At 30.1% G+C, this 26,419-nt stretch overlaps 2 protein-coding genes across 2 annotated transcripts; both read right to left on the reverse strand.

Annotated features, from left to right (window-relative positions):
• Positions 1 to 1,579: 1,579 nt before the first annotated feature.
• On the reverse strand, positions 1,580 to 4,377 carry LOC119662752 (putative gustatory receptor 28a). Its single transcript, XM_038072499.1, has 3 exons — positions 3,754 to 4,377; positions 1,920 to 2,531; positions 1,580 to 1,786 (listed from the first exon to the last, which is right to left on the reverse strand). The coding sequence occupies exons 1-3, from the start codon at positions 4,375 to 4,377 to the stop codon at positions 1,676 to 1,678; spliced, it is 1,347 nt and encodes a 448-aa protein (XP_037928427.1). The 3' UTR covers positions 1,580 to 1,675.
• An 8,232-nt stretch (positions 4,378 to 12,609) lies between these two features.
• On the reverse strand, positions 12,610 to 18,660 carry LOC119662208 (putative gustatory receptor 28b). The gene is made up of 4 exons (XM_038071782.1): positions 18,031 to 18,660; positions 13,098 to 13,499; positions 12,857 to 13,015; positions 12,610 to 12,789 (listed from the first exon to the last, which is right to left on the reverse strand). Exons 1-4 carry the CDS (start codon positions 18,658 to 18,660, stop codon positions 12,637 to 12,639), a joined length of 1,344 nt encoding a protein of 447 aa, XP_037927710.1. The 3' UTR covers positions 12,610 to 12,636.
• Between the last annotated feature and the right edge of the window lie 7,759 nt (positions 18,661 to 26,419).

Consider the following 26,419-nt stretch of genomic DNA (forward strand, 5'->3'; position numbering starts at 1 on the left):
GACATCGAACCAATTTTCTCTAACATGATGACGACACCAATCAACAATCAATCTCATTATTTTTGATTTAATTGATTCCATTTTAATTCTGACCTTAGATTCTTCACAAAGGTTATCTGAAGGAATCTGAGATCTTATAGCTCTACATTGTCGAAAAGTATCGAAATCCGAGATAACAATTTTATTATCAGACGTCTCGAAGTTTATAATGCATACCATTTTTGAAAATTTAATTACTAGAAAATAAATTTATATTAATTTTTAAATGTCTCTTACGGACATTTGTTACTACTGTTTATATTCGATTTAAATTTAATTGAATTTTTTTTATTTCTTGATGTGCAAAGAATTCAAAAATATTTCCTGCCTACTGTCCATAAGAAATTTAATCAGAATAATGTGAATGATAAATTTTTTAATTGAACCCGTGAATCACCAAACAGCAAGAGGGTTTTATTTTGTTCTGCTTAAAAATAATACGCTCGGCTTGCAACTTATATTTGGTATTCAGAAATAAATTGCACCGAAGGAGTTACAGATTTACAGAATGATATATATTCACTAATGTAACGCATTAATGTTGAAGCCCTCCTATGCTTCACAAGGAGAGAAGGACAGCAGTAAGTAAGTAATGTAAAACATTTTACAAGTCCAGTAATTCTTAAAAATTTGAAGTCCTGCAAATTATATACAGGACTTTAAAAATACGAATATTTTCTAAGATCATTGATGATGAGTACTTGGCAATACTCAAAACAGTGTTATATGGTCAGCCAAATACTCAAACGTGAAATTGACGCCGCCAAATCCGATACGTCTAATGCCGTCACAGGGGGATTAGCCGTGAAACAGTCGCCCTGTGAAGATATAGTTTCACTGTGGTTTTGATTTATGTTTGTTACGAGTATATGCAAAGATTAGTCAATGAGTGATGGGTTGAAAGACTATGGTGACCCGCCCGGTTCACAACACTATCGCAAACGAGTGATTAAACTAAATCGCGTATTGATCGAAAGACGATCGGAATAGGTCATAAGACACAGGAAAGTGATTTTATTACACGATGTGTGGGACTCACTGCAAAATCAGTAAAATACACCTTGAAAACTCCCAGACCCCAGAATATCATCTTTTCACGTCTAATGTGGTACGTAATGGCAGAGCAGCACTTTAACAATTCGAGGAAGTTGGAAAATGGCTCGACGAATGGCATTCATAAATAATCTGAGAGATGGGCGAAATATATAAATGACGATGGCTAATATTTTGAATAAAAAAATTAATTTCCCTTGACAACAACGTGTTTTTTGCAATAAAATAATATCTTATGCATATAGCTAAGGTAAGTTAAAAAACGCATTAGATATATGTTTAATAATACTAATTTAATGTTTAATCCATTATTAAATATAGCATTTTTTCGATGTTCTTAATTTTTTAATTTAAATATTTTTCTTTCTAAATTTGGAAAGAAAGAAAATCAAAATATAAGTTAAAAATTTTTTTTATTTATTTATAATATATAAGATAACAGAAAACAAAATTTATTTTACTTCAAGGCACAGATTTTATTAAAAACAAATCGCAAATTTACAAGGCATTATTACATTAATATAAATATACACATCTTGTAATCTATAACAGTAAAAAGCAACATTAAAATTGCATAAACCGATTAAGGTATACATCTATCTGTAGCATTTGCAGACCCAGTTCCTCCATCACGGTGTGACATAGTACGGAATTGTATTAAAATGATGAGATAACAAGTGGCAGCACCGGTAATCTGAGAGTGTGTCAATTCAAATCAATTCAAATTATTAACAAATGAATAGTTAATAAAATTAAAAAGAAAAACAAATAAATTATAATTTTATTTACAAATGATCTATATTTCAATATTATATATATAGTAATACCGTAAAAATTAGCGTTCGATCTAAATTGAATAGTCCAGCTGCAGTAAAACGTACGCGTCTGTGTGATAGCTGCAATGTGAGACGTAATAGACGATCACGTATTTCTGGATCATCAGTTATGTTGAGTATTTTGTGCACAATAGCAGCACTTTTTCCGCTCTCCTTAATTGTATTACTGCTGCCTTCAACAATTAGGATTATAATAATTACATACCAGAGCATTTGTGCAAAGAAAAACACAAAAAATTCATCAGCTTCAACAGTTTCCACACAATGTGGGTTCAGCACTACTTCAAGTATATAAAAATCATCGAACAATATAAATAGAAAGGATATAGCTATGATAGCCAGCATGGGATATGCAAAATACTCCTCAATTGTATTGCATATATCACACAGTAAATTGTGTACATTCGTAACTTGCTTTAGTGATAGTTCAGGATTTTGACGTATTATCGATGTAACACTGTACCGTGGAGTAGCTGTTTGCATAACTGGATTAACGCGACGATGTTGCGTTGTATTGTGATTAATGCCAATAGCAGAATGCATTGGTGATAGCTCCATTGCATTAGACTGTTCAATATGCGAGTCCAAAATTTCTTGGAGAATCTTGAAAAATGAAGGAGAAATAAAAATTATTGCTTGATGAATAAAATATTTTATTATTATTTAAAAAGAAAAAGTTATAAACATCATAAATAGAGAAATGTTATATATTGGAAGTTTTTTCAATTAAGTTTAAATACATTCCAGATATACATATATTATAACTCAGAATTTTAATATTATATTTTAATTCTTGATATCTACAACAAAATCGATATTTATTGGATGCCTGGAGATTGAAAGTAACAGAAATTGCTATTGAAGTAATATCATCAAAATTTTGTTAGGAGTAATACTTATTACCTTTGATAATCTGTGAATAGTTTGCGCCCAATATGGAAAGGAACGTTGTTAATTTTTTTATTTTTTAACCTTTGAGCATTACTGCAATCTCTTGAAAATATTTGTTTGTGGGACATATCACATATTCGTTTGACGACTACTTTTACCTCTCAAGCCAAACTTTTTGAAAACCAATAAAATGTCACAGACTGCTAGGTATATTAAATAAAAAAAGATGGACAATCAATTTAAAATGCAATTCGTTAAACAAGACAATATCATAGGTCAAATTAAAAGACGAGGAAATTCGTAATTATCAGTTTTCGAGATCATATTTTTTCCGTTTGATTACGATTGTAACGAATCGGTCTATGGTGCTCCAGTTTTCATCTGCTAGCATCAATTTCATTGTAATATATACGACCGGCTTTATTTCACCTACTTTTGTTTCAAGCAATGTTCTTTCATTACTGTATTTGTAAGTGATGTCTTCAACCTTGTCCTCGTCTGCATCTCTATATACATATTTCGGATCATTTACTTTACCGATTCGAAAAACGTATTTTTGAAAATGTCCATGACCAGAAAGAAACTGTCTTTTACTTAGAATTGATATGCTTGTTCTTAATCGAAATTTATTCTCTTTTCACAAGGAATTATTAATAAAAAGTATTGAACACAATTTAACATATGTCTTCTTTTTAATCGAACTCATTAATAGAAATTAAGAAAGGCATATTTAGTATTTAGGATGCAAGTATGAAAAAGGTATTTACCGGATCGTCTATACTAGCTAGACTTTAGCAAGATGTTGCCAAGAATTGTCATGATTAGAAATATGTTTTTTTTACTTATTTGCAAGAAAACAAATCTTCTATAAAGATGTATAGATCTACACATGTCTTATAGTTCATAAGTATTATCTATTATTAAATTTACTTACCTCATTCAGCATAATGAAGCGACTTTTAGCCAAATGTGTAGTGCAAAGAAACTTGAAGACCATCACACTGATATTGATGTGCGGCAAAGCAAATGTCGTAAAAACCACGAACGTGGGCAAGATCAGAGCGGACCGCAGCAACATATAGCTAACACATAAATAGATGGCGTTAAAGAGCAACATACCCACCGATATGACAAACGAGTACCACAAAATCTTACGATAATCGAGTTTAATGCCAAGGCGCACGAAAATCTCATCAACAACCAAATTATTCTGTATGATTTGTATTAGAGCGTTCCGTTTAAAAATCGCAAATCCGAAAATAGTCAACATGGCAATGATACCAGTTAGCGAGAGCGTTGCATCACCCAGTTTTGTTATGTTTGTTTGGAAAAAGTAACCCACAATGGAGCCACCTTCTCGCAATGATAGATAAAAGCATAGAACAAAAAACAAGAAATGTGCAATTCCAGCGACAAAGGACAGAGCAGATGTGCGCAATCCTTTCTGTGAATTCATACGAAAAGGTGCCAGACCGATGAGCGAGATATAGATAAGTGGGCGTAACGATTGAAAAATGTTGTCTGCTTGCGTAAAACGTTCCAAAAATTTTAAGCCCATTATGTTTGCTACGTGAAATTTTTAAGTTAAACAATTGACTTAATTGATGCACTTCTTTTAAAGTACCGGATATACCCGTATTTTCGAAATGTAAGCAACCACTAACAGAGCGCACTTGTTGAATACTGACATTGAAAGTGGTAAGATTGATACTTTTCCAGTCGCATTAATTTTTTCATGACGCAAGATACACGAGTGATGAACACCTCAGCACACCCAACATATTACAGATATAAAAAATCAACCAAAAAAAAAAAAATAATAATAAAAAAGTAGAGGACTTACCAGTAAAAGTGTAAAAGTGGCATTTGATGGCGTTTTCAACTCGAATGAAAGTGTAAGTTTCGTTGTGAGTACGTCTGCACCCTTGGGATGAGTGTATTCCAGGTTTTGTAAACACAGCGTACATGCCACTTCTATTATCCCTTCACATTCACATTTAATCATAATAAGTTAATCAAAAAACAATTGACGAAAATATTTATACAAGCAGCGCGGAATAACAGGGTCATCTACTAAATTGTACACTGTAAAAAATAATTCATTCTGTTACAGTGAAGACCTATAACGTTACATCTGATTAAAAATATCATTTATGACTATTTTTTGTTTTCCTAGCTTTGACGTGAGGAGGATTGTACGAATACTAAAATAGGAGGAAGTGGAAGGGGAAAATGTTTAGAAAATTAATTAATTTTGTCAATTCCGGCCGTGGGCTTCGGAGGGCGCCAATTTTAATTGTTTCGCTGTATGTACGCGGGAAAATGCGTTTTCTAATTTTCATTTATTTATTCATTATAATTTTTTTTACCTCTCTTTCATTATTTACTCTGTATTTGAGCTAATTTCATCAAGCGTTTATGTTATGTTGTTGTACATAAACCGCTACGGAAGTCGCCATGTACGCACATTTCCCGACATGAAAAGTGCGGTCCTTGTCGGAAAATTGCATGGAAGTTCTAAATACAAGAACAAATATTTTTTATTAATAAATTTCCTTTCAAACGCTTCCGTTTTTGTGTCAGTAGAAAAGTTTGTGCGGAAGGTCGTAGGACAATGGATTATGGCTTAATATTTCGTAATTTATGCAGATACATGTCATATTGAGTTATTGTGTAAATATGTGGCGCTGTGTGTGCTCTCTTAAATGATAAGTAAATATTGGCTTAACGAAGTTCCATTGGTTGCTTATTTTTACAGGAAAATATCACAAAATTAAAGCTTGAAAGAATTTAACATTTTATTTGTTAGAGAGGTCAGAAAAAAAAACCTCTCCATTTATTGTACAGTTCTTAGATATCGTTAATAATAGATTAAAGTATTTAAAATTAATATATATAAAATATTAATTTCTTATTAAACTATTAATTATTATATACATTAATTTAATTTATTTAATAGGTTATGTTTGAATAGTATACAGGGTTAGCCGATTTAAGTGTTACCAACTACACACAGGTATATATGTCAAACTGATATTGCCAACTACGTGAAATTCATACCATTGACAGCTGCTTATATTGTTTACAAGCTAGCACAAGCTATACGATCTTACACCAAGATCTTACACCAAGTTGTTACGCTTGCACGAACGAGGCGAATTTCCAAACATTCTCACCTCTGATGAGAGCAATTTCTCCATTGATGGTATTTAAAAAATGCAACTGTCCATCGGTATATAAAAATTAATATGATTCAAGAGTAACTTGAAAGCTGGGTAATAACTTGGTATACGCTTCGATCATTCAAAGATCCTAATAACCTAACTAGGTAACTTTTAGTAGGGCACTATCTAAATAAATTACAAAGAGAGAACTTCATGTCTGTAAGCTTGACTACAATTCTTCATAAGATTAACATAGAAAGCACTGATAAATTATTTTCTCTTTATATTTACATGTCCATATTATAATAAATACATAGTATTTTGTTTTTACATATTAACTTTAATCTATTTTAAATGTAAAAATTTGAAGTCTTACTGGTTGATCTGCAATTAAAATATATTAATATTGTGTTGTATATAGAAGTTAATATTATAGTATATACTCCTCTTAAATTTTCATAAGTTATTGTCTTTTAAAATGCAATCCAATTTCTTTTATCAATCCAACATTCATACCATTGCCACGAGGACAGTACTCCCAGTCATCTGATTGTTATTGGGCATTGTTTGGACGTGGCGATGTCAATCCTTTCATTCCACTACTGCTCCATTCAGTTCTGTTTTATGTATCGAATGCCTTTTCAATAACTTCTTTGTGGATTGAAGCAATGAGGATGGGGTCAGTTATACATTGATTGCGAAAATCGCATTTTCATGTTGGAACATGTCTACGTAATACTCCGTTTTGCAATATCAGTTTTGGTTTAAATTGTGTACTCGTATGACCAGACTCAGAGTACTGCCATCGTTGATATTTGAGTAGTGTTTTGGGATTGAACTTATTTTCCACTTTTTTTTAAATCTTTCAGTGATGTCGTATTTACTCTAATATAATTAAACTTTATGATTAGTTTAATGCATTCGTATTTAATGACTAAATGACATCGCAGCAGGTGCCTTAATATAGTCAACGCTATAGATTTTACTTTCAATATCTACATGTTATAGTTTACTCTCATTTTCTCAAATCTATAAAGCAATCGTTGTAAATCATATTCATTGTCCGAATTAAGAACTGTATAGTCAGTGTAGTATAATACAATATAAAGCATTGTATTAATAGATAGAGTTTTTAAGACAGAGAGATATTCACGTCCATTATGAGATTGTATGGGATGAGACTAACACCGTCATATCGTCAAGTTCTCGATGCGCTTGGTAACTTTAACGATAACATATTATGCTGTCTTCATGAGGTATCTTTGTAAATTCAAGGTAAACCTGTCAACTCAATTATTTCTAAATATAAACGACAAAATATAAACGATATAAATGGTACATGAATTTTTATATTTATTTTTTAATCACTCTTGTTCTTGAGCAGCAATAGAAAAAAAATAAAAATAGAACAGAATTCTATTCTATCAATAGAAATCAATAGAAAGATTATTAAGTTCCATTTCTATATATTCTTCATATCACTTGAGAGACAGAATAGTTTTTAAACAACAATTATATAAAATCCCTAACTGATGGATGTATATAATTTGAATGCTTTGTATACTTCTCTGTAAGTTTGTTAAATAGAAATAATTTATAAGTATAAAATGTAATGAATTACTGAGTAGATGTGCCTCAAAATTTGTTTTAGAGTTTATATTATTGAGGGGCTTAAAAATCAATGAAGAGATATCAGAACGAAGCCTATGTAAATATTCCGGTACTGAAAACAAACATAAAATATAGTTCAGAAAAGTGTTCTACTTTCTTTTGCTTTGAGAGAGATGAGTTATACGACTTGCTATGCACATGTTTTATAATAATTCTGTTTTATAAAAAGATATAATTAAGAAATATATATCTTCTTCAAAATGTTAAGTTTTTGCCATTGTAAGAAGATTGGTCTTTGAGAGCGCCGCACTATTTCCATAAGCAATTGAGTCATATATTGGTAATTGGGTAATAGAGTGATTAAGTTACACACACGTTTTATGTATATAATCTATACATAATATATATATTTTCTAATTCAAGAAATAAAAATTGATTTTCTATACTCCAGACGCAAGTGTTAGATATCGAAACTTTACAAATTTTGACGATAGCTAACAAAAGCATAAACTATATATATCATATAGCTGTGTCTACATCTCTGTTTCAAAGCACAACAATCTCCAACTTTTTTAGTGAGACAAGCCAAATTTTGAAAATGTTTGGATAATGGTCGGAATGAAGGATATAGATTAATTACATTATATGAATGTTAGATTGAACTAATATTTGGCATTTAGTTTCTATTAGTATTATAATAATTATAAATATTAAAAAATTCTGTAAATTTATTAAATGTTAAATAATAATATAAATAAAACAATAAAATAAAAATGTATATAATTAAAATCTAAGCATATATGATATATGAATTACATATTTCTTTGTCAAAAATTAATGAATTATTTTTGTTATTTTGTCATTATTTTTTTCTTGTAAAAAATAATAAAAAAGCACAACATGAACACTTAAGACAGGCCAAAAAAATAAAAACTTTGAAATCAGATTAATGATAGCTTTTATCTAGAAGATTCAATCTTGGTTAATTCAACATTATCAGCTTAATGAAATTTATTGTAATTCCTGTTCTATTTAAAATCTCATAATTAAATAAAAAGAAATAGTTTACTGTTTCATAATCTCAATCGCCAAGTCCATACTCTCTTACAAAAATTACTGGAGGTAAATCTGGTTAAGAACGCACTTAATGTATGTATGTGTGTACATACATATATTATAGGTATATTAAAGGTACCCAAATATAAAAGCAACAATAAAAACAGCAATAGTAAGCGAAGGGTTTCCAATAAAAGTGCTAATATGTTAATATTATAGAATCAAACGATGGCTTAAAACCATATCTCTCATATTTGTTGATACTGATATAATTCTTTTATACAGTTTCTAATAGAAATTTTAATTGAAAGTGCAATTACAAAGCATTACAAAGCATTACATTGCATAAAATTAAGCAATAAAAATATAAAACTATTTGAATTTTCAATTTGTAACAAAAAACTTATAACCTAATGCTTCAACTATAATTATCTCCTCTTTACTTAGATGTAGTAGATATATATATATACACCTCTCTATGTTGCGTTAATTGGTCGCTCTCCACAATGTCGGTTATCTATTGCTGTTGTCAGATTCTTCTTGTTCTACGATAATAAATCACTTATCACAATAAACATATCACGGAAAATTAAAACTCTGTTTAACCCAATCTAAGTAAGTGTTTATACGATAATAAAGATATAAGATAAAGATAAAGGTAATACCAAACACAAATAAAAAAAAGTGTTCAAAGAGTTTGTGTAAATTTAATATAAATTATTTGCTTGTCCTGTATATGTTATGTTTGCTTATAGAAGCCATGATACTCCTCAATGAAGATGCAGCAGAAATCTTCTTTGTCTTCTCCATATGGGGTCGTTGGACCCAACCGCCGGTACAGACACACTAACAACAACTCTCCATTCATAGCAGCATACAAACATAACAAGCTTATTAAGAGTATAATAATATGACATGAAACCAATATTTCTTTCTTTCTGTTATTTCTTCGATAATTGTAAGGCAAAATATATTTTGAACCAATCAGTATAAAATTTATGGAACTGAATTCCATATATAAATTCCAGATATATCAGATCTGCTTTATTTTCTAAAAATATTTGTAATATTTGAATTGAGAAGGGTCTACTGTTCCTAATATTTTGATATGAAGATTATTATGACTATATTAAAAAAATATCGATTAGGAATGTAATCTTATATGTGTATTTATATAGTATAATGAAACCAACCGATAAAGAAAGATTTTAATGGCAATATATGGTTGAATTTAAATTTCCCAAAGGTCAAGATTTGTAAAATATTTTTACAAACAGATATTGAAAGTTCATTTGTATGGAATGTGAATCTTTGTTATTATATAATATTATATATCATATACGTTATAGCTTTATCCAAATCTACATGGATTTTACTATTAGCAGTTTGTTTTTGTATAATTATAAATTCTTGAAAGTTTAATTTCTACAAGAACATATATTTAATACTTCAGCTTGTAGGTAAAAATCTGATATTTAATAATGATAATATACCCAAGTTACAGCATACTTAGTAGCTATAATATATTCAAAACAGATTCAATCCCAATAACATCAAACATTCATATTTAACACATATAATCTATATACGAGTATACCTTATAGAACAAGACATTGTCTTTGTGTTCTACCGCCACAAAATACATATATGTAACATATTAAATAAAATCTTTTCTAAAAAAAATAGATTTTACCTATATAAATTATAATGTTTTCACGTTTTTGTGATTGATAAACGTATTAAAGTATGTAAATTTCGAATTATCTCCCACGGGTCATTGGGTATCTTCAACTAGGCTTTTCGATATCATCATCCAATCACTCTACTGAAAGTGATCATTTGAAAGATATTCGATTTTATCAAATCATAACTAAATTCGTCTTACTTATATGTAGGATACTTGTTGTTTATTATTAATTAATTAATTTATAAATATAATTTGATTTTAATCTAAAATCTTGGGGCTCCTTCTCTCTCTAAGCATAACTACAGTTGTGCAACTAAAATTGTTGAAGTTATGATAATTTTTATACTTTTTATCAATAAATTGTAAACTAAATTAAAGAAGTGTCACTTATTTTATTTACAGACAAGCAGTAATTAAAATTCTTTAATTGTTAAACAATAATAACAATATAATTAGGCAGAGAATGCAGTTCGAAAATTAGTTGACTAAGTCGACATACTTATCTCACTTTCTTCTATGTTTATGGTCGTCTTAGCAACATTGAAAGGAATATAAAAGCAGTCAGTTTATCCCACTTTTATTAGAATGGATGTCTTTCTGTTTCATGTGCCTAAAAAGATAATTAAGAAAGCCAACTATTGCAAAACTAGCTAATAGTAATTAGAAGTTACGCACAACATTTGTAATAACTCAGATGACTTCGTTTTCATAAAATAAAAATCATGAAAACTTTGTCCAATGAAATTGTCCAATTTTACCCCTTACAGAGAACAGATTTTTAGATAAATACTTTCTTCAAAGTTCGACATATTGCTTAAACTACTTAGGATAAAAATATATTACATTTCTTGAACTTATCAGTTGGATCAATTTTCATTTCTAGTAGTTTCTTACAAAGAATATAGAATTTGTATATATCAGTTAGTAATTCGTATGGAGTTAGTTTAACTACATATTGCAATCTGTCATATTATTTTTGGCTTATATTAAAAACAACACATTTCATCATCAGTCACAATAACTGGCATGCTTTGAGATGGATATCTTCGAGATGGCTTAAGTATGTTTATATTCGCTTAACTCTCTATTTTTTGGATCATTCGCGGAGTCTAAATTTTAAAAAAATAGGTACGATATCTGAGTTTCCTCTTTGATGAGTTTTACCGGCACATGGCGATGACATTAAAATTGTTACTTCTCTTTACTATATGTTCTGTTAATTACAAGAGATTTTTAGCAGCGGTTCTCTGTCATTGTCTTTAAGGTCTCTACTATCTTCAGGGAATCAGGGAAAGCAAAAACCTGTCAGTTTATGTTCAAATATATTTTTCAGATATTCCTATGTTTTACGAAATTTTTACTTAAAAAATTAATAAGATTATTTTCATTTTTGGACGATGGACGATTTTGCTCAAATTTTCACAGTAAGTAGATAAAGTATACACCATTCACGTACCATCAGTTATGTACAATCATTCCGTTATAAATGTCGAAATAACGACAAGAATTATAAGAATTTTAATGGAATCAGTGAAATCTGAGAGAGACTGTGTATATGTTTTCTGATTGCACTTCAAGTTGGATCATTAGATTTATACTTAATCTGTGAAATAGATTAATTTTCTTTAGTTATTATTGGGAGCGTAGAGTGAATAATATATCACTACTTTCAAGTACATTAAAGAAAAGTGAGAGAGTTTTAAATAAAATTCCCATAGATTTTAAACTATTTAATGATTTCAATTATTTTATTGGTTGAGCATCGCATATTGAGCCAGTACTTCCTATATAACTTTAGATAGGTCATCTCTATGACACATTACGCAAATATTTATTGATGAAGAAACATTGTTTTATAGTTACATATATTTGAATTAATTTGGTCGTTGACAGGTCCAACTTGACAGAACTTTGAATTAAATATACACTAATGCACCGATTTATGTTGATTCGAATTACATCGCAAAAAAGGGCTCTGTCGATATATTAAATTTAATTCTTTAAAAATATGGAGACATGTGATACGATTTAACGACGCAAATCGGGGTGTTAGTGTATATATTTATGTATGTACCATATATGCAAAGTATTTAATCTAACTTTTGTATATATATTGTAAGATAACCGTGGTATAAATAAATATACTAAATCCATAGTCGATATATACCGACATATTTTATTTTTGCTACTACTACAAAACACTAATAATAACATACAAAGCGGTTTATATGAGTTATATCAAAAACATTTTATGAGTACTCTGTTGCAAATAATAGACAATATAAATAAAATCTTAAAATTATGAAATATTATTATCTATTGAAAAATTTGACAAGTTCATTAGGGCGAGTTCGCTTGACAATTCATTGTCAACTGCCATCTGTTGTCCATTTGGTGCAGTTGATGTAAATTGCAACAGAATAATCAAATAAGTTGTAAGTGCTCCACTGATCTGTTGATAAAAAATTAAAAGGATAATTTATTTAAATGATTAATTTTTATAAATATTAAGAAATTACCGTAAAGTAGAGAGTACGGTCAATATTAAAAAGTCCAGCTGCCGTAAAATTTATTTTCAAGTGTAATAATTGCATCGAAAACTGTTGTAGTTTCTCTTTGACTTCAGGTGTTTTAGCTTTGTTCAATAGGGAATGTACAATTCCACCCGTTTTTTTGCTCTATAGTAATTAATGACAATAAAGAGAATGGTTTTGTTTAATAATCAATATTAGTTAATATAGAAATATACTTATTTTATACCTTTTTAATGGCACGATTGCTACCTTCAACAATTGATATAATCGCAATGAGATAAAGTATCATTTGACACGAGAAAAATGTCACAAACTCTACAGGCTTAAATTTACTGCCTCTTGTGGATTTACCGAGAATTGTCTCCAGTACATAGTACGCATCAAATACAATAATGAGGAATGCAATTGATATAATGGTGAGTAGCTGATATGTGAAATATTTATTTGCTGTTGATGCTGCATCACAAATCAAATGATGTATTTCCATTGATTCCTGTATAATTTCACTTGGATCCTTGCTAACCATTGTATACATGGAAAATGAGTCCAAACATTGTAGTGATCTTTGTTTATGTGCAATTGATTTGGTGTTACGATTATCCCATTGATGAGAGAGATTTTTAAGAACCTTAATGAATACAGCAAAAACATAATGTCATTATTAAGTCACTTATTAAACCATCAATATTGATGGTTATTGATATTGATATTGATAGCTATATCAATGTTTAAATATAGTAAAAATCAAAAATCGAACAAAAATATTCAAAATATTTCAATATTCACAATATTTATTTATTTACTGACACATATTGGGGTCATATAACATATGCATAAATTAATTTTAGTAAATATGTGACTGATGGGTCATACCTAAAATTGTTGGCCATATAGGCATTTGCATACACAGGTAGCGATAGATCAGTGGTAGTTCTGAAATATGTCAAAACTACTTTTCAATAAAACCTTGGAGACAACGATAATTAACATTAATTTCAGAGCTTTCTAAATTGTGCAGATTGGCTCTAACCGAGCAGATTACAAATATAGCTAGTTAAAAACAAGGATATCTATTGTATATAAGAATCTATTGTATATAAGAATGAAGTGTACAGCCAATTCTGATTGATGCACAACTATTTGTTTACCTGAAGTCTTCCGAGAATTGAAGAAAAAAAACTTTTGAAGTAAGATCATCCCCTACCACGACAATGCGAGATAGCACATATCAAAAACATCGAACTAGTGAGTCATACGCTTTACAGTCCCGTTGTATTGTATTTATACAAATTTTTAAAAGATTTCCATATTGAAGGGTGTTCACCTTACAAGAAAAAAGAGCTAGGCTAGAGTCTTTATATCTAAATTTTAGAAATAGCTCTCAAGTAGCAGTGAAACTTACATAGATATAACATATAACATATGACATGCACTGGCCATATCAATATCTCAATGAATAGTTTATTTACGAGCAAACAATACTCAAATAGGGTGTCCTTGGTAAGAGTAAGGGGAGCATTTTTAAGAATAGATAAGACAAACATATTTATTATATATACAGCCTAGATGAGGAAAGTGAAATTCCAATAATGTTCTGAATGTTTTCACTTAAGCATATAATTCGATTTTACTTTGAAATATATTATTGGAATCAGATGGTTGAGAAGAAGCAGTATAATTTTTACTATTATGGTATAATATCGATCCCTACGCCTCGATCCATCCCCTCAATACTCTGAATAAAAGCATTAAGCATCAAGTGTTATTCAAAAATTTTACTTATGGAGTAGTTTAGACTGCAGAGACTGCATGATTAGAAAACTAAAAAAAAGTTCCCACCTACCTTATTCAGGGCACGAAAATAATCAGTCATTTTGCGTGTGAAGCAAAAGAAGAACGTGGCTAAAGCGCCTACTATTATATTCGATGAGAAGAACGCAATCACTGCTGGAAAAGTAAGTTCCGGCCCAATACGTACTATGAGAAAAGTCAAGCTGAAAATAATATAGACGAAGTTAACACACATAAATGTGGCAATGATTCGATTGATTTTTTTCGCCGAGCTCTTCTGCAAGAAAAAAACGCCAGCGTTGAAGAATCGTTGCTCCAGTGCGTGAAAACGTCACATAGTGGTGACTAAATGATGACGCTTTTGTAGACAAAAGAACAGTTCCAGTGATATACCAAACATGCTGTTAAATTTCTGCAGCGAGTCCGTAGAACTCGAGATATTTGATAGGAAGAAGTGGGTGAGCAGTGATTGTCCCTTTGCTATGCTGTAGGTGAAGTTTCCACAGTAAAACACAATGCGTGCCAACATATTAAAGTAGCCGAAGTGTGTGGTGCGCAGCATAGGTTTACGGGGGTCAGTTATTAGATAAGGCACTAAACCGAAAATAAATGCCATAAGAAATAATAGACGTAGGCAGCCATAAATATTTTTTGGACGTTGCAAATCTCTATGCAAATCTTGAAAATACTCCAATAGTCCCATATTTTGTTATTTTCTCTTCTGGTTGAAAATAATTTCTTTTCAATTTATTTAGTATTATTATATACACGAATATATATGTTTACTTTCTATTCACAATTTATAGATAAAAAGTATAAAATTTTATTGAAACTTTTTGTAAAATGACATCTCGAAAAAATTACGTTCTATATTTTTGCATTTTATTCGTGTTTGACATTCCGGCTATTAGAAATTCAATACTGACCTGAGTCGTTCGGAAATGGAATAGGTGCGTGAGAATTGCAATGCAATCATATTAATTTATTTATCTTCATCAATGTACTTAGATAAGATGGTGCACGTGAATATTTGCGTACACTTAAAGCATAAACAAATATATCCTTCACTCCACATCCTGTTGTGAGTCACGAAAGTTAATTTTCATAATGTTTAATATTGACCCACACCCAATAATTGTATTCACTTAACCAAAGTGGGATGATTGCAAAGTAATTAATTTATTCTCAGACTGTATTATGCTTTTTTGTTTGATATTTCATTTGAAAGGATAATTGAAAGCAATAGCGAATATTTGACATAATAAATGTATAATACAAATTGATATTTCTAAAGATACTAATGACTACCCGAAGTATTTAGACAATGAAATTACCGCCTGTGTTTATATCTTAGCCTTCTGTCACTTTAAAGGGTTTGCTGACATTCATTTGGAACAAAGTTAATTTTATATTAGACAGTTGTGTTAGATTCAGGTCAGATATTACCTTTTATGTTGATTAGATACTTGTATAACTTGTTAAATTTTTATAGACTCCATATCACAGTGAATAAAGAATGTATTATGTGTGTCAAAAAGCTTGTAAACGAAATACTACACATGTTGGAAACTAATAGAACTATTAGAAAAATCATTTGAGTGATGTCAGTCAATTTGTTTGTATTCACCAGAGAACTGCAATGAGTACTCAACACTCGAATCATACTTGAATCATTGACTGTGGTTGATTTATAAGCATTCTGACCCTCTTTTCCGTATATTCGACTCCACCTGATTCATACAAAGAGCTCACAGTATTTATAATGATTTATTTTGGACATATATATACTAATATAATAAACACTAATATTCAGCATAAAAATGATATAAAATATTTAGAGTGTAATAAAAATACTTTAGTGAAGTCTAAATGACATTGCAAATCCATCGACAAATTCATTCTATAATCCATAAATCTTCTGCAAAAAATGGATGAAATCAAAACCCGCAATGGACTTAACAAAATCCAGAGGGTGGAATGTCTAAGTACGACAATTGCAATAAGAATCACTTCAATGAGTGATATGAGTGGAAGAATGGAAGCTCTGTGAAATATAGTTAGTATCGCGTTATATATCCATTTAAGATAAAGTAGTTCAACTACAAAATTTATTTAATATATAATAAATAGGCTACAGAATTGGTTTTAAATAAGTTTAATGAATTATGTTTTCATTCCAGAATTAGATGGAAGCAATCACAAGTTCAAAGATGTTTAAGTTCTTTAAAAATATCAATGTCCGTATAGGCTGAGAACTGAAACATAATATTGGTAAACTTATGGATCCAAAATAAATGACGGAGTAAGTGAAAGTGTAATTGACATGCTACTACGAAGATCGATGAAAAATTAATCAATAAACGTACAGCTTTATATAAGACTCGGAATTGACGATTTTAAGAAATAGATCAGCAGAATATGACTCTAAAAAAAATCTAACTTCAGAAGATATTCTGCATTTTTAATAAAATATGCCAAGTCACAAGCCACAGTTAATTGAATAAGTAACAATTAAATTATTCAACAATTTTTCTCAGTTTGAGGAAAATCAGTACTGATTATAGACTAATCATAATAATTATAATTATAGAATTTCGGATGATTATCGGGTGGTTATTATGCTACAATGATCAATAAAGTTACAATTGTTACGATTAAAATAGATTTAGTAAAAAGTGATACATTAGACATTCGAAACAAAGTTACAAATATGCTAAAAATTCATCTATTTCGAAACCTTTCAGATGAATATAGTTATAAATGTTTAAAGTTTATAATTGGAGACCAACAATAACCTGAACTCCAAGACGGAGTCATACCAGCATAGTGTCATTTCGATTTTCATTCCGGTTTAATAAAAAAAAATATACTGGTTTTGAATTCATATATTTTAGTTTCCAAACCTTTAGTTATCTGCTAACTGGTTAACCTGGACTCTAAAAGGGCTTCAAACCAGCAATATGTCATTTCGATTTTCATTCCGATTTAATTGAAAAAATATATAGGTTCCATTTCGATTGTTTTTTACCATCAACCCAAAACGGTTTTTGGGTTTCTGTTTACTATTCAGTTCCTGCACAAAGTCTTGGATACCAATACTGGTACATATTTTATGTGGACAATTATTTTCCCTTGTTAATGCTTTGTTCTACTAAACTTTCAGAGATAAAAAAGTTAGACTTAAGCTTAAAAGACTTTAGACATCTCACATAGAATTAAAAAGAGCTCAAAATTGTGTATGAAAAACATGATTTTGTTATATATCAGAAACTCACAAAATATATTTTTTAATATTATAAGGATGTATAAATTATATATGTTCTATATTTAATCTGTTATCTTTCAAGTTAATCAATAAACTGACTTACCTTATTTAACATTTCGAAATGCTGACTTAAACGTATTAAAAAGGACATAAAAAGCACGACAATGGTTAGTAAATATATATGCGGAGTGAAAAAAGAGACGATAGCTTGTAATGACGGCCATATGTCGTTGCGAAAGAGCAGCCAAAGACTTGAGCTCACATAAAAAAAGTTTAAGCTAAAAATCAAAAATAGTTTTGAATTAATTAATTTCATAACGTATTGAAAATTAAAGACCACGCCCAAATCCAAAAATCGTACATCAGTCGAGGAAATTGTTTGAAATAGATAGATAATGTCCCAACATTTCCACAAACTGGTGCCAAATAGCGTAAGCAGTCCAGTCATGCCAATGAATTTTTGCAGTGTATCTCCAATTTTAGAAATTTCCGATTTGAAAAAGTAACCCACAATGGACTCATCGTGTATGAACGAGTATATGTAACAGAACATAAAGAAGATTACTTGTAAAATTGTAGCACTATAGCCAAGACGACTAATGGTTATTTTTCGATTTCCGGTTGGTCCATGTAAGCGTAAAGGTGTTAAACCCAGAACGAATGTCACGAAGAATAGTATTTGCTTAGCTGAATATGCATCGCTCGGATGAAAAAATTCGTAACACTTAGACATTAAATTGAAAGTTCTTAGAAGGTTCAATAGACTTTAGTTACTTAATGTTAAAGCGAATTTTATTTCGTATTTATAGGAAAAATTTAATAAATTTCATTATAAAAAAGTGACTTTAATTGCCAGTTATTTTTCTCACGCGTTGTTTTGACAAGTGAAAATTGGATTTTTAAACGATTCAGTCAATCAAATTTTTTATTTTTAATGTATTTGGGAGTTTCCTGACGGAAGTACAAGGTTTTTCATGAAAATTTGAACTTAAGATTATGAATGGATGGATAAAATTATTTTAAATAGTAACACTAAAAACAAATTCCATAGAGATATAGCATAGATATTAATGTCGTTGGCTGCAAGTATATTAAACTACAAATTACATGTATATTAATAATATATTAATAGTATAGTATATTAATAACTTTATATAATAATAATATTTATACAACAGCGTTTGTCTAAATATTTATATACAGGGTGTTTCGCCATATACTGCCACATAATTAAATAGGCGATTCTTTGGTTCAAGGAATAAAGAAAAGGTACTGCAGTGAGATCATTTAGACTGTATTTTAAGGAACAGTTCGTCAAAGAAAATTCCGTTTTAGTAAATTTACATCCATTAATATTATCTCGAAAACAATATCTCCAAAATAATGTATCCAGAAAACTTAAAGATGAGTTAAGTCTTCTGTGGTTCTTTTGCCTAAAAAGCAGTTAGCTAGTTAGTTAGTTAGTTAGTTGAACTGGAGATAGGAACGTATCCTTCACAAATCTTCGTAATAATGGGTAGAAGAAGGGTCAAGTAATACCAGTTTGAAGCATTGATAAATGCGAGTATTTATCCAATACTAATGTAGAAAATATCACTGAGTCTGTTAAAGAAGATTATTAAGGTATATATTAATATATATTTCAGGAATATAAGCCCATAATAATAAGACCTAAATAATAAACTAAAAAAAATATTATGAGATCATTTAAAGTGAAAGTAAAACAATGTCCAATTAATTCTAAAAATATTCTAAGATTGATTATTTATTCAGATAGAATAGATAGAAATAATGATTAAAGACAAGAAAATGCATTCTATGCCAAATCCGAAGAGACTGATCTTAAAATTTTCCAAAAATTACAAAGCATTTATTATTTCGATATTTATTATTATTTATATGAAATAGTAAAATATTTTGTACTAATTGATCGGAATTATCTAAAGTATATTACTCAAAGCATTTTGGATGACTTAAATGGTATGCAAATGATTTCTTCTCATCGTCAACTCAAGTTTTGTGAATAACCGACAATTGTCCTGAATCAAATCAGCTATACGCAATTCATTTTCGGTAAGAATGATGCCTTTTTTTTATCAAAAATTCACTTATCATTATTTCTTAAGATATATGGTGCGTTATCCTTGCAAACCAACCATCTCAATATTTCGGTCGAGTTTCAATCCAGAATCGTTACAGAACTCTTAGGTTATATTTTTTGTATTTACCGTATGCCCTTATGGAATGAATTTATTATGGACTATTCCCTTTGAAATAAGGAAAATAATCAATCGTGGTCTTCTGAAAGTATAATTTCCTTCCTCTTAGTTTTTCTGGCAATTTTCATGTCGAAGTCTGGGTTCGAGTTGGGCATTTTGTGTTCTATTCGTTTTGAAGTCACTACATTTCATGACCAATTACGGTGGCTGACATGCTTGACAGGTAGGAATGGAACTTCGGGACATTTTAAGTGTACCTTTGAAGTGCTGTATTCGTTAGTTTTTTTAAGCATTCTCCAGAGTGTATGACACAAAGTATAGACAGATTTTCCTTATTGCATTATTAGCATCCAGTCACTATCCTCAGGCTACCTCGATGATCACAAAAATTTTGAACATACGGAAAAATTATGTCTACTCATTCTTAATGTATCCAGTTTTAAACAGAACTTATTAACTGTTTTTTATTTTTCATGTCAAACGAATTCGTAAACAAATAAAGTATATATCATGCACCTACAATTCTTCAGTCATAGATGTCGCTTTATTAAGATTTTTTGTGAAACAAGTCTAATTAGATCTAGGACAAAATGTGTTTATTGTCAAATTCAAGTATACGGTTCCATATATATAAAATGAATTTAATAGCATTTTAATCATTTTCTAATAATAGTAACTTTAATCAAAACAATAACTGAATTAATTTCGACTAAGTTGACAACAAAACAAAAGAATAATTACGAAAATTAAGTGAAAGCATTTGATTCCTAAACAGACTGATTAACCAAATCACATGGGATAACACTACACTACTATATATGTATATATTTATATAATATCTATAAAATAATATTTTAATATGAAACTAGAAGGGTTGCACCAATGTACGAGTTCAACAATTTATCGTTGTCAATTTTATAATAATACCTATAATTTAAGTAATAAAAAAACGTTGTTTTAATTTTTTGATTAAATATCTAAAGTGGTTTTTTTATAAGGTAGCCAATATGCGACGATATCTCTTATTATTGACATATTTTTGATTGCATGGATTGTTGGTTTTTTTTTTTTTTTGACAGGTTTAGGTATTCCCGGAAGTGTCTGCTTTCATTGTCTGCCTTTGGTTTCACTGCTCTAGTGCAATAGTTAAGTAATTACTTAATTGCCTGAAATACTGTGCTGGGTGTTATATTTCACTGACAAGCCAATAAAGCAATTTAAGCAATTTCAGATACTTAAGTCATGTGTTATACAAATCCATCGATAGATACAAAGTTCATTTCAGAATTACAATTGAATGCCTTAATAGAGAATGATTAATCTAAACTATTCCTTTGAGGTAAGTAAGTAAATAAAAATACAAATAAAGAGGTATTAAAATTCCATTTTATTTTATTTTATGCAGACATTTTTGGATATTGACAACTATGCACTCTACTTTTACGAGCAATGAGAAGAATTTCATTGTAATATATGGTATCTTGAATACAACATGGGTTTATTACAATGGAAATAAATTGATGGTCTGCTGAGTGGATAACCGTCGAAAGGGGAAAAAGATGCAACAGTCGCCCAAGAGGATATTGGATTTTTATTATAATATAATATTCAATGATTGTCGCAACATCTATATTAGAAGTTTTTGAAGAACAAACTAATAAAAAATTGATCCCATATCGAAAAGAAAATAACGTCTGTGCACAATCTCAATAATATCACGCTTCTACTGTCGTTAAAACTATTTATATTATATTTATATTATTATTAATGTAATCAAGATTTAGTCGTTTCCATTACCATAAGCTAATTTACATATGACAAATATTTTAAATTTTGCTAATTTCCTTCGTGAGAAATTTATTTTTCATGGTTGCATTCAACATTTTTCGCCTTATATGAGTTGATTTATTTTTAATTAGCTCATTTATATGACAGCTCCTTACAAGGCGAATTATTCTTTTGTCAAAAAGATTAGTGTTATGTATGTTATATTTATGTCAAACTTTTGTATGCAAACGTCAGATGACACCTGACAAGTCAAGGTTCCATACATACTCTCATACTCAGGCATCGGCATTCAGATGCGAATTTGAAGTTTTTACCTATGAGATAGCATTATCAAAACAACGCAACATCGCACACCCTCTCGTTAAGAAGGCAAAGAAAATGAGTTTAATACTATCTCCTGAGAACTCTCCAACACAGGGCTCTCAAACCAATATCCGCTTTACATTAATAGGTTCAATATCAGCCAATATTAAAATTAGTAAAATATTCGCAAAAAAAATAACACTAAAAATAGAAAATACTTTTTCTAAAATACTTTATTCTGGTTTAAACAGGTTTTGTCGAAAACTGGTGCGAAAAGCGCAGAATTAAAGACTTTATTTATCTCTCTGTATACCAATAATTTTGAGTTTTCTGAATGGGTCCAAAAGGTATTTCTCAATTCTGTTATCTACACTGCACTGTATTTCTCTACTTAACGGATGTATTCTTGTCATGCTGCGCTTTGACAGCAGACTTATGAGTTATATTCAGTCCTTATCATTTCGGACCAGGTCGTAATCTTTTGAAAGGATTAACCATCCTCTTAGCTGAGCAACTTGGAATATCATCCTCATTTAATGGCTGCTTTTCGATATTTTTCTGTGCAAATTTTAAACTAGGTTTAACTAATTTTATGGGACGAATTATTTTCTTTTTAGTTTGTGAGACAATCGGTTTAACTGGTGCTTTAATTGGTTTTTTGCTCGAGTTCTTGTTCTTGATAGATTTACTTACCGGCAAAGACACGCTTTTGACATTTTTGGCATTTTTGATATTTTTGACATTTTCGTCTTTTTTATTGCCTTCCTTAGGTTTATTACTTTTGACACCACTTTTAGCATCTTGAGTTTTAGGAGAAATTTTCGAACTTGATGGTTCGCATTCTTTAGGAACATGAGAACAATGTTTGAGAATACTTTTTGGTGGACCAACAATACGTTTTTTAGGAAGTTCTTCATAAGAGCACTCACTAAATCGAACTTGAGATTTTTCCTTTTTGGAAAAATAACTTGGGTTATTTAAAACACTGTTGAATGCATCAACGTCACTCTGCGAATGTTGCTCTTGGATTGGCATATATCGTTGAGAATCTCGTTCGTGCAATCTTCTTGGTCTCCACAGTTCCTCCTGCTGTATTCTGTTATTTTTCTGCACTAAATCCAAAAAATTTTGCATGGATTGATACAAATAATTAATCAATTCTTCCTCGGTCATATCTTGCCTATGATCATTTCCAATCAGACGAAGTAATTCATTTTTCATTCGGGGACCAGGAGGGTCATGCATATATATGTGTTCTAGTTTATCTAATAAATCATCTGATTGTAGTGCTGGATTGTACTCCGGTGATTGCCTTTGATTCGCAGAACTAGTTTCGATTCCGTGTAATACTGTTGCGCATTCACGACCACGAGAGTCGTGTTGAAGTTTGTGGTCAAGTTCATGTGCGATGTGATTACGTTCCGAGTAAAGACCAGTACGTTTACGCATACCTGTTGTACCAATTAAGTTACTTTCAGGTGAATTGTTGAATTGTTGCCTCGTTCGGCGGTCCGATGCGTTTTTATTCATTGAGAATTCATTACGTTCGTTGAATTTTTTACCAGATTGGCCTTTGTCACCGTCACCGCCGAACATTTTGTTATACGTACTGACTCGGAGTTTGAGAAAAATGGTGACAATTTTTAAAACAAAAAAAAAATAAATAATGACACAATTATTGAGTTTTACATTGAATTTTTTTTATAAAATCATGGCAAGCTTCAAAAGAATAAATTTGTATATATAAGACATATATAAATAGTATCAATCGAATATACATATGTTTGGAAATGGTTTGATACGTTGACAGAACTATTGGGTTAGGAGTAAATAGAAGGAATTTATTTTTTTACATCAAAAAATTTTATCAAATTTTACCTAAGATTGGACAAGAAACGTACCAGTCAGCTGTTTTAACTAAGACGGAACCTTAGATCAAGTTAATTTTGTGTGCTTTACGTAAATAGGCGCCTATTCTGAACCAAAAATAAATACCTGTTTAATATTTAGAAGCTATAGATTTTAGACATCTTTTTACGATTTCCTTTGTGGATAATTAGCATTTTTCTCTTCTTTTTCGAGTCCACAGTTACAGTTGTGATTAAAAAAAATAAGCCATAACTGATCAATATGCTTGTATATTATTTCAATTACTTCAATTTTCCGTTCGCATAACTTGAATAGCTAAAGCTAAAAAGATACACACATCTATTAAAATCAAAATAGTACTTATAACGAGGATATATTGCATCGCAACCTAAAGATCTATTATGTTCTCTGAGTCTGACACACTTAGTCTTATTTCTGTGATAAAAAGTAGTATTCTTCCTGATCTTCAAAGTGTCAATTCATCATAATAAGATGTTGAATACCTATAAGACTATTTTTCAGATATATGTTAGTGCTAACCAACTTCTCAGCTGGTGCTTTGGGGTCCCCTCTTCTTCTCTGCAGAACCTCTGGTCAGGTACGACGAGCAAAAAATATTTCTTGCTTTAATCAGCGAATGCATTTTTCTAGAAGAAGAAGTTAAACACTCGGGGTGTTTAGAGATTTAGAGATGAAATCCCTATTAATAACGAGATTTTTGTATTATCCAGTTATGTTATAAACCTTGTAAGACTGATAAATGTTTATCACATAAGTATCATATTCATATTATGAGGTAGAGTTCAAAAGAGTGCATTAAAGTTCATAGTTCTAAATATAAACATCTTAAAAAAATTACTACATCGTAGCTTGATCAAAGGCCTCCGGATTATTCCGAGCAATTTCCGACTTGTGAACTGAATTTGCTAACATCAACTGATACTTGTATTCAATTTTTGACCAAAAATTGCATTTTAAAAATACAGAATTAAGGGATTGAAGTGTTAACTATTCAAGCGACTATATAAAATGGTGCCGCGTGGGCATCTTGTTGGAACGTCCATGGTCTATGACCGAAATGCTTGCATGCCCACGGCTCTAAAGCAATTTCCAAAACATTTACTATTTTCCTGATAATAAGTGACTTTGACTTTGACATCAGGCTCAACGAAAATGATGGGAGAGCGTCCATCACAGCTGCCCATACCATTACTTGAAATGGAAAATTATTTCGGGTGGCCGAAATAAGTTATTTTTAATAACTTTTCTCCTATAAAATAGAGTAGCAGATGCTTGAGGTAGCTTGTAAATAATGTAAAGATGTGTCATTCGTATTAATTTCACTTAGTTGGCAATATCAGTTAGACGTATATACCTATGTGTAGTTGGTAGCACTTCAATCGCCTAACCCTTCTAATCAGTCGACGTATATAAGTGTTTTAATATTGTGCGGATTTTTTGTGAATAAAGAAGCTATCTAAAAATCTTGTACCGACGTATTGGACAACTGCTTCTATGTGTCAAAATTTTTGCAGCATATCAGTGAAACAACTTATCTTGACAATTCATGTAATTGTCAATAGATGATTATCTATTTTATCTAGATAACCTATTTAGATAATCTATTTTTAAAATGTCTTCTTCATTTTGAAATGCTGTTTGTATATGTATTTATCTGTTTATTTGTGAGTTTACAAATTAAAATTAATTTTAAGGTTAAGGGTAAGGAAGTATAAGGAACTGGACTGCTAGATTCATCTTTCTATTGTATATGTATGAACTATAGGACATGTTTAGAATTTTTTATTTTTCTTAATTGTTAAGATTACATATTGAAAATAGATTGCATATTTGTTTTGAAAAATTCTTAACACAGTTTCATATAAAAATTGTATGTATTTCTATCACGCACTAAACACTTTAGTTATATATTTATGGTATATACTAGCTATTTCCTGTACAAATTTTCGTTTAAATTATTTTATTTATTTTTCGTATAGATTTTTACTTACTTTGTGCATCATATTCAGTCGCATCTCCAGCATTTTTGTAATGCACGTGAACGAGGCAATCGCTATCGTAATCACGGAATGTTGCATTATAAAAGTCACATATACGCACACGGATGGGGTGATCTGGGAAGCAGCTCTAATCAGTGCAAAATTTCCGGCGGTATAGAAAAAATTAACCAGAATCATGACAAATAAAATCATGTAAATAAAACGTAAAACTTTGCTGTACATAATTTTAATACCAACGCCACGCAATTGAGTGTCGGTAAGTTGGATGGATGTGAGACTATCTTGTAGGCGA

The sequence above is a fragment of the Teleopsis dalmanni genome, chromosome X (genome assembly GCF_002237135.1).
Source record: "Teleopsis dalmanni isolate 2A chromosome X, ASM223713v2, whole genome shotgun sequence".
Lineage (NCBI taxonomy): Eukaryota > Metazoa > Arthropoda > Insecta > Diptera > Diopsidae > Teleopsis > Teleopsis dalmanni.

Excerpts from the sequence above, each read along its gene's own strand:
- LOC119662208 (XM_038071782.1), bottom strand. The coding sequence starts at position 18,660 with ATGTCTAAGTGTTACGAATTTTTTCATCCGAGCGATGCATATTCAGCT. Across the intron at positions 13,500-18,030 it reads ATTTCGAAATGTTAAATAAG|GTTCTTAAAAATCTCTCTCA; the intron begins GTAAGTCAGTTT and ends GTATTCATTAAG. Across the intron at positions 12,790-12,856 it reads ACCGTACTCTCTACTTTACG|ATCAGTGGAGCACTTACAAC; the intron begins GTAATTTCTTAA and ends TTTTATCAACAG.
- LOC119662752 (XM_038072499.1), bottom strand. The coding sequence starts at position 4,377 with ATGGGCTTAAAATTTTTGGAACGTTTTACGCAAGCAGACAACATTTTT. Across the intron at positions 2,532-3,753 it reads GCTTCATTATGCTGAATGAG|ATTCTCCAAGAAATTTTGGA; the intron begins GTAAGTAAATTT and ends TCATTTTTCAAG. Across the intron at positions 1,787-1,919 it reads ATCGAACGCTAATTTTTACG|ATTACCGGTGCTGCCACTTG; the intron begins GTATTACTATAT and ends ACACACTCTCAG.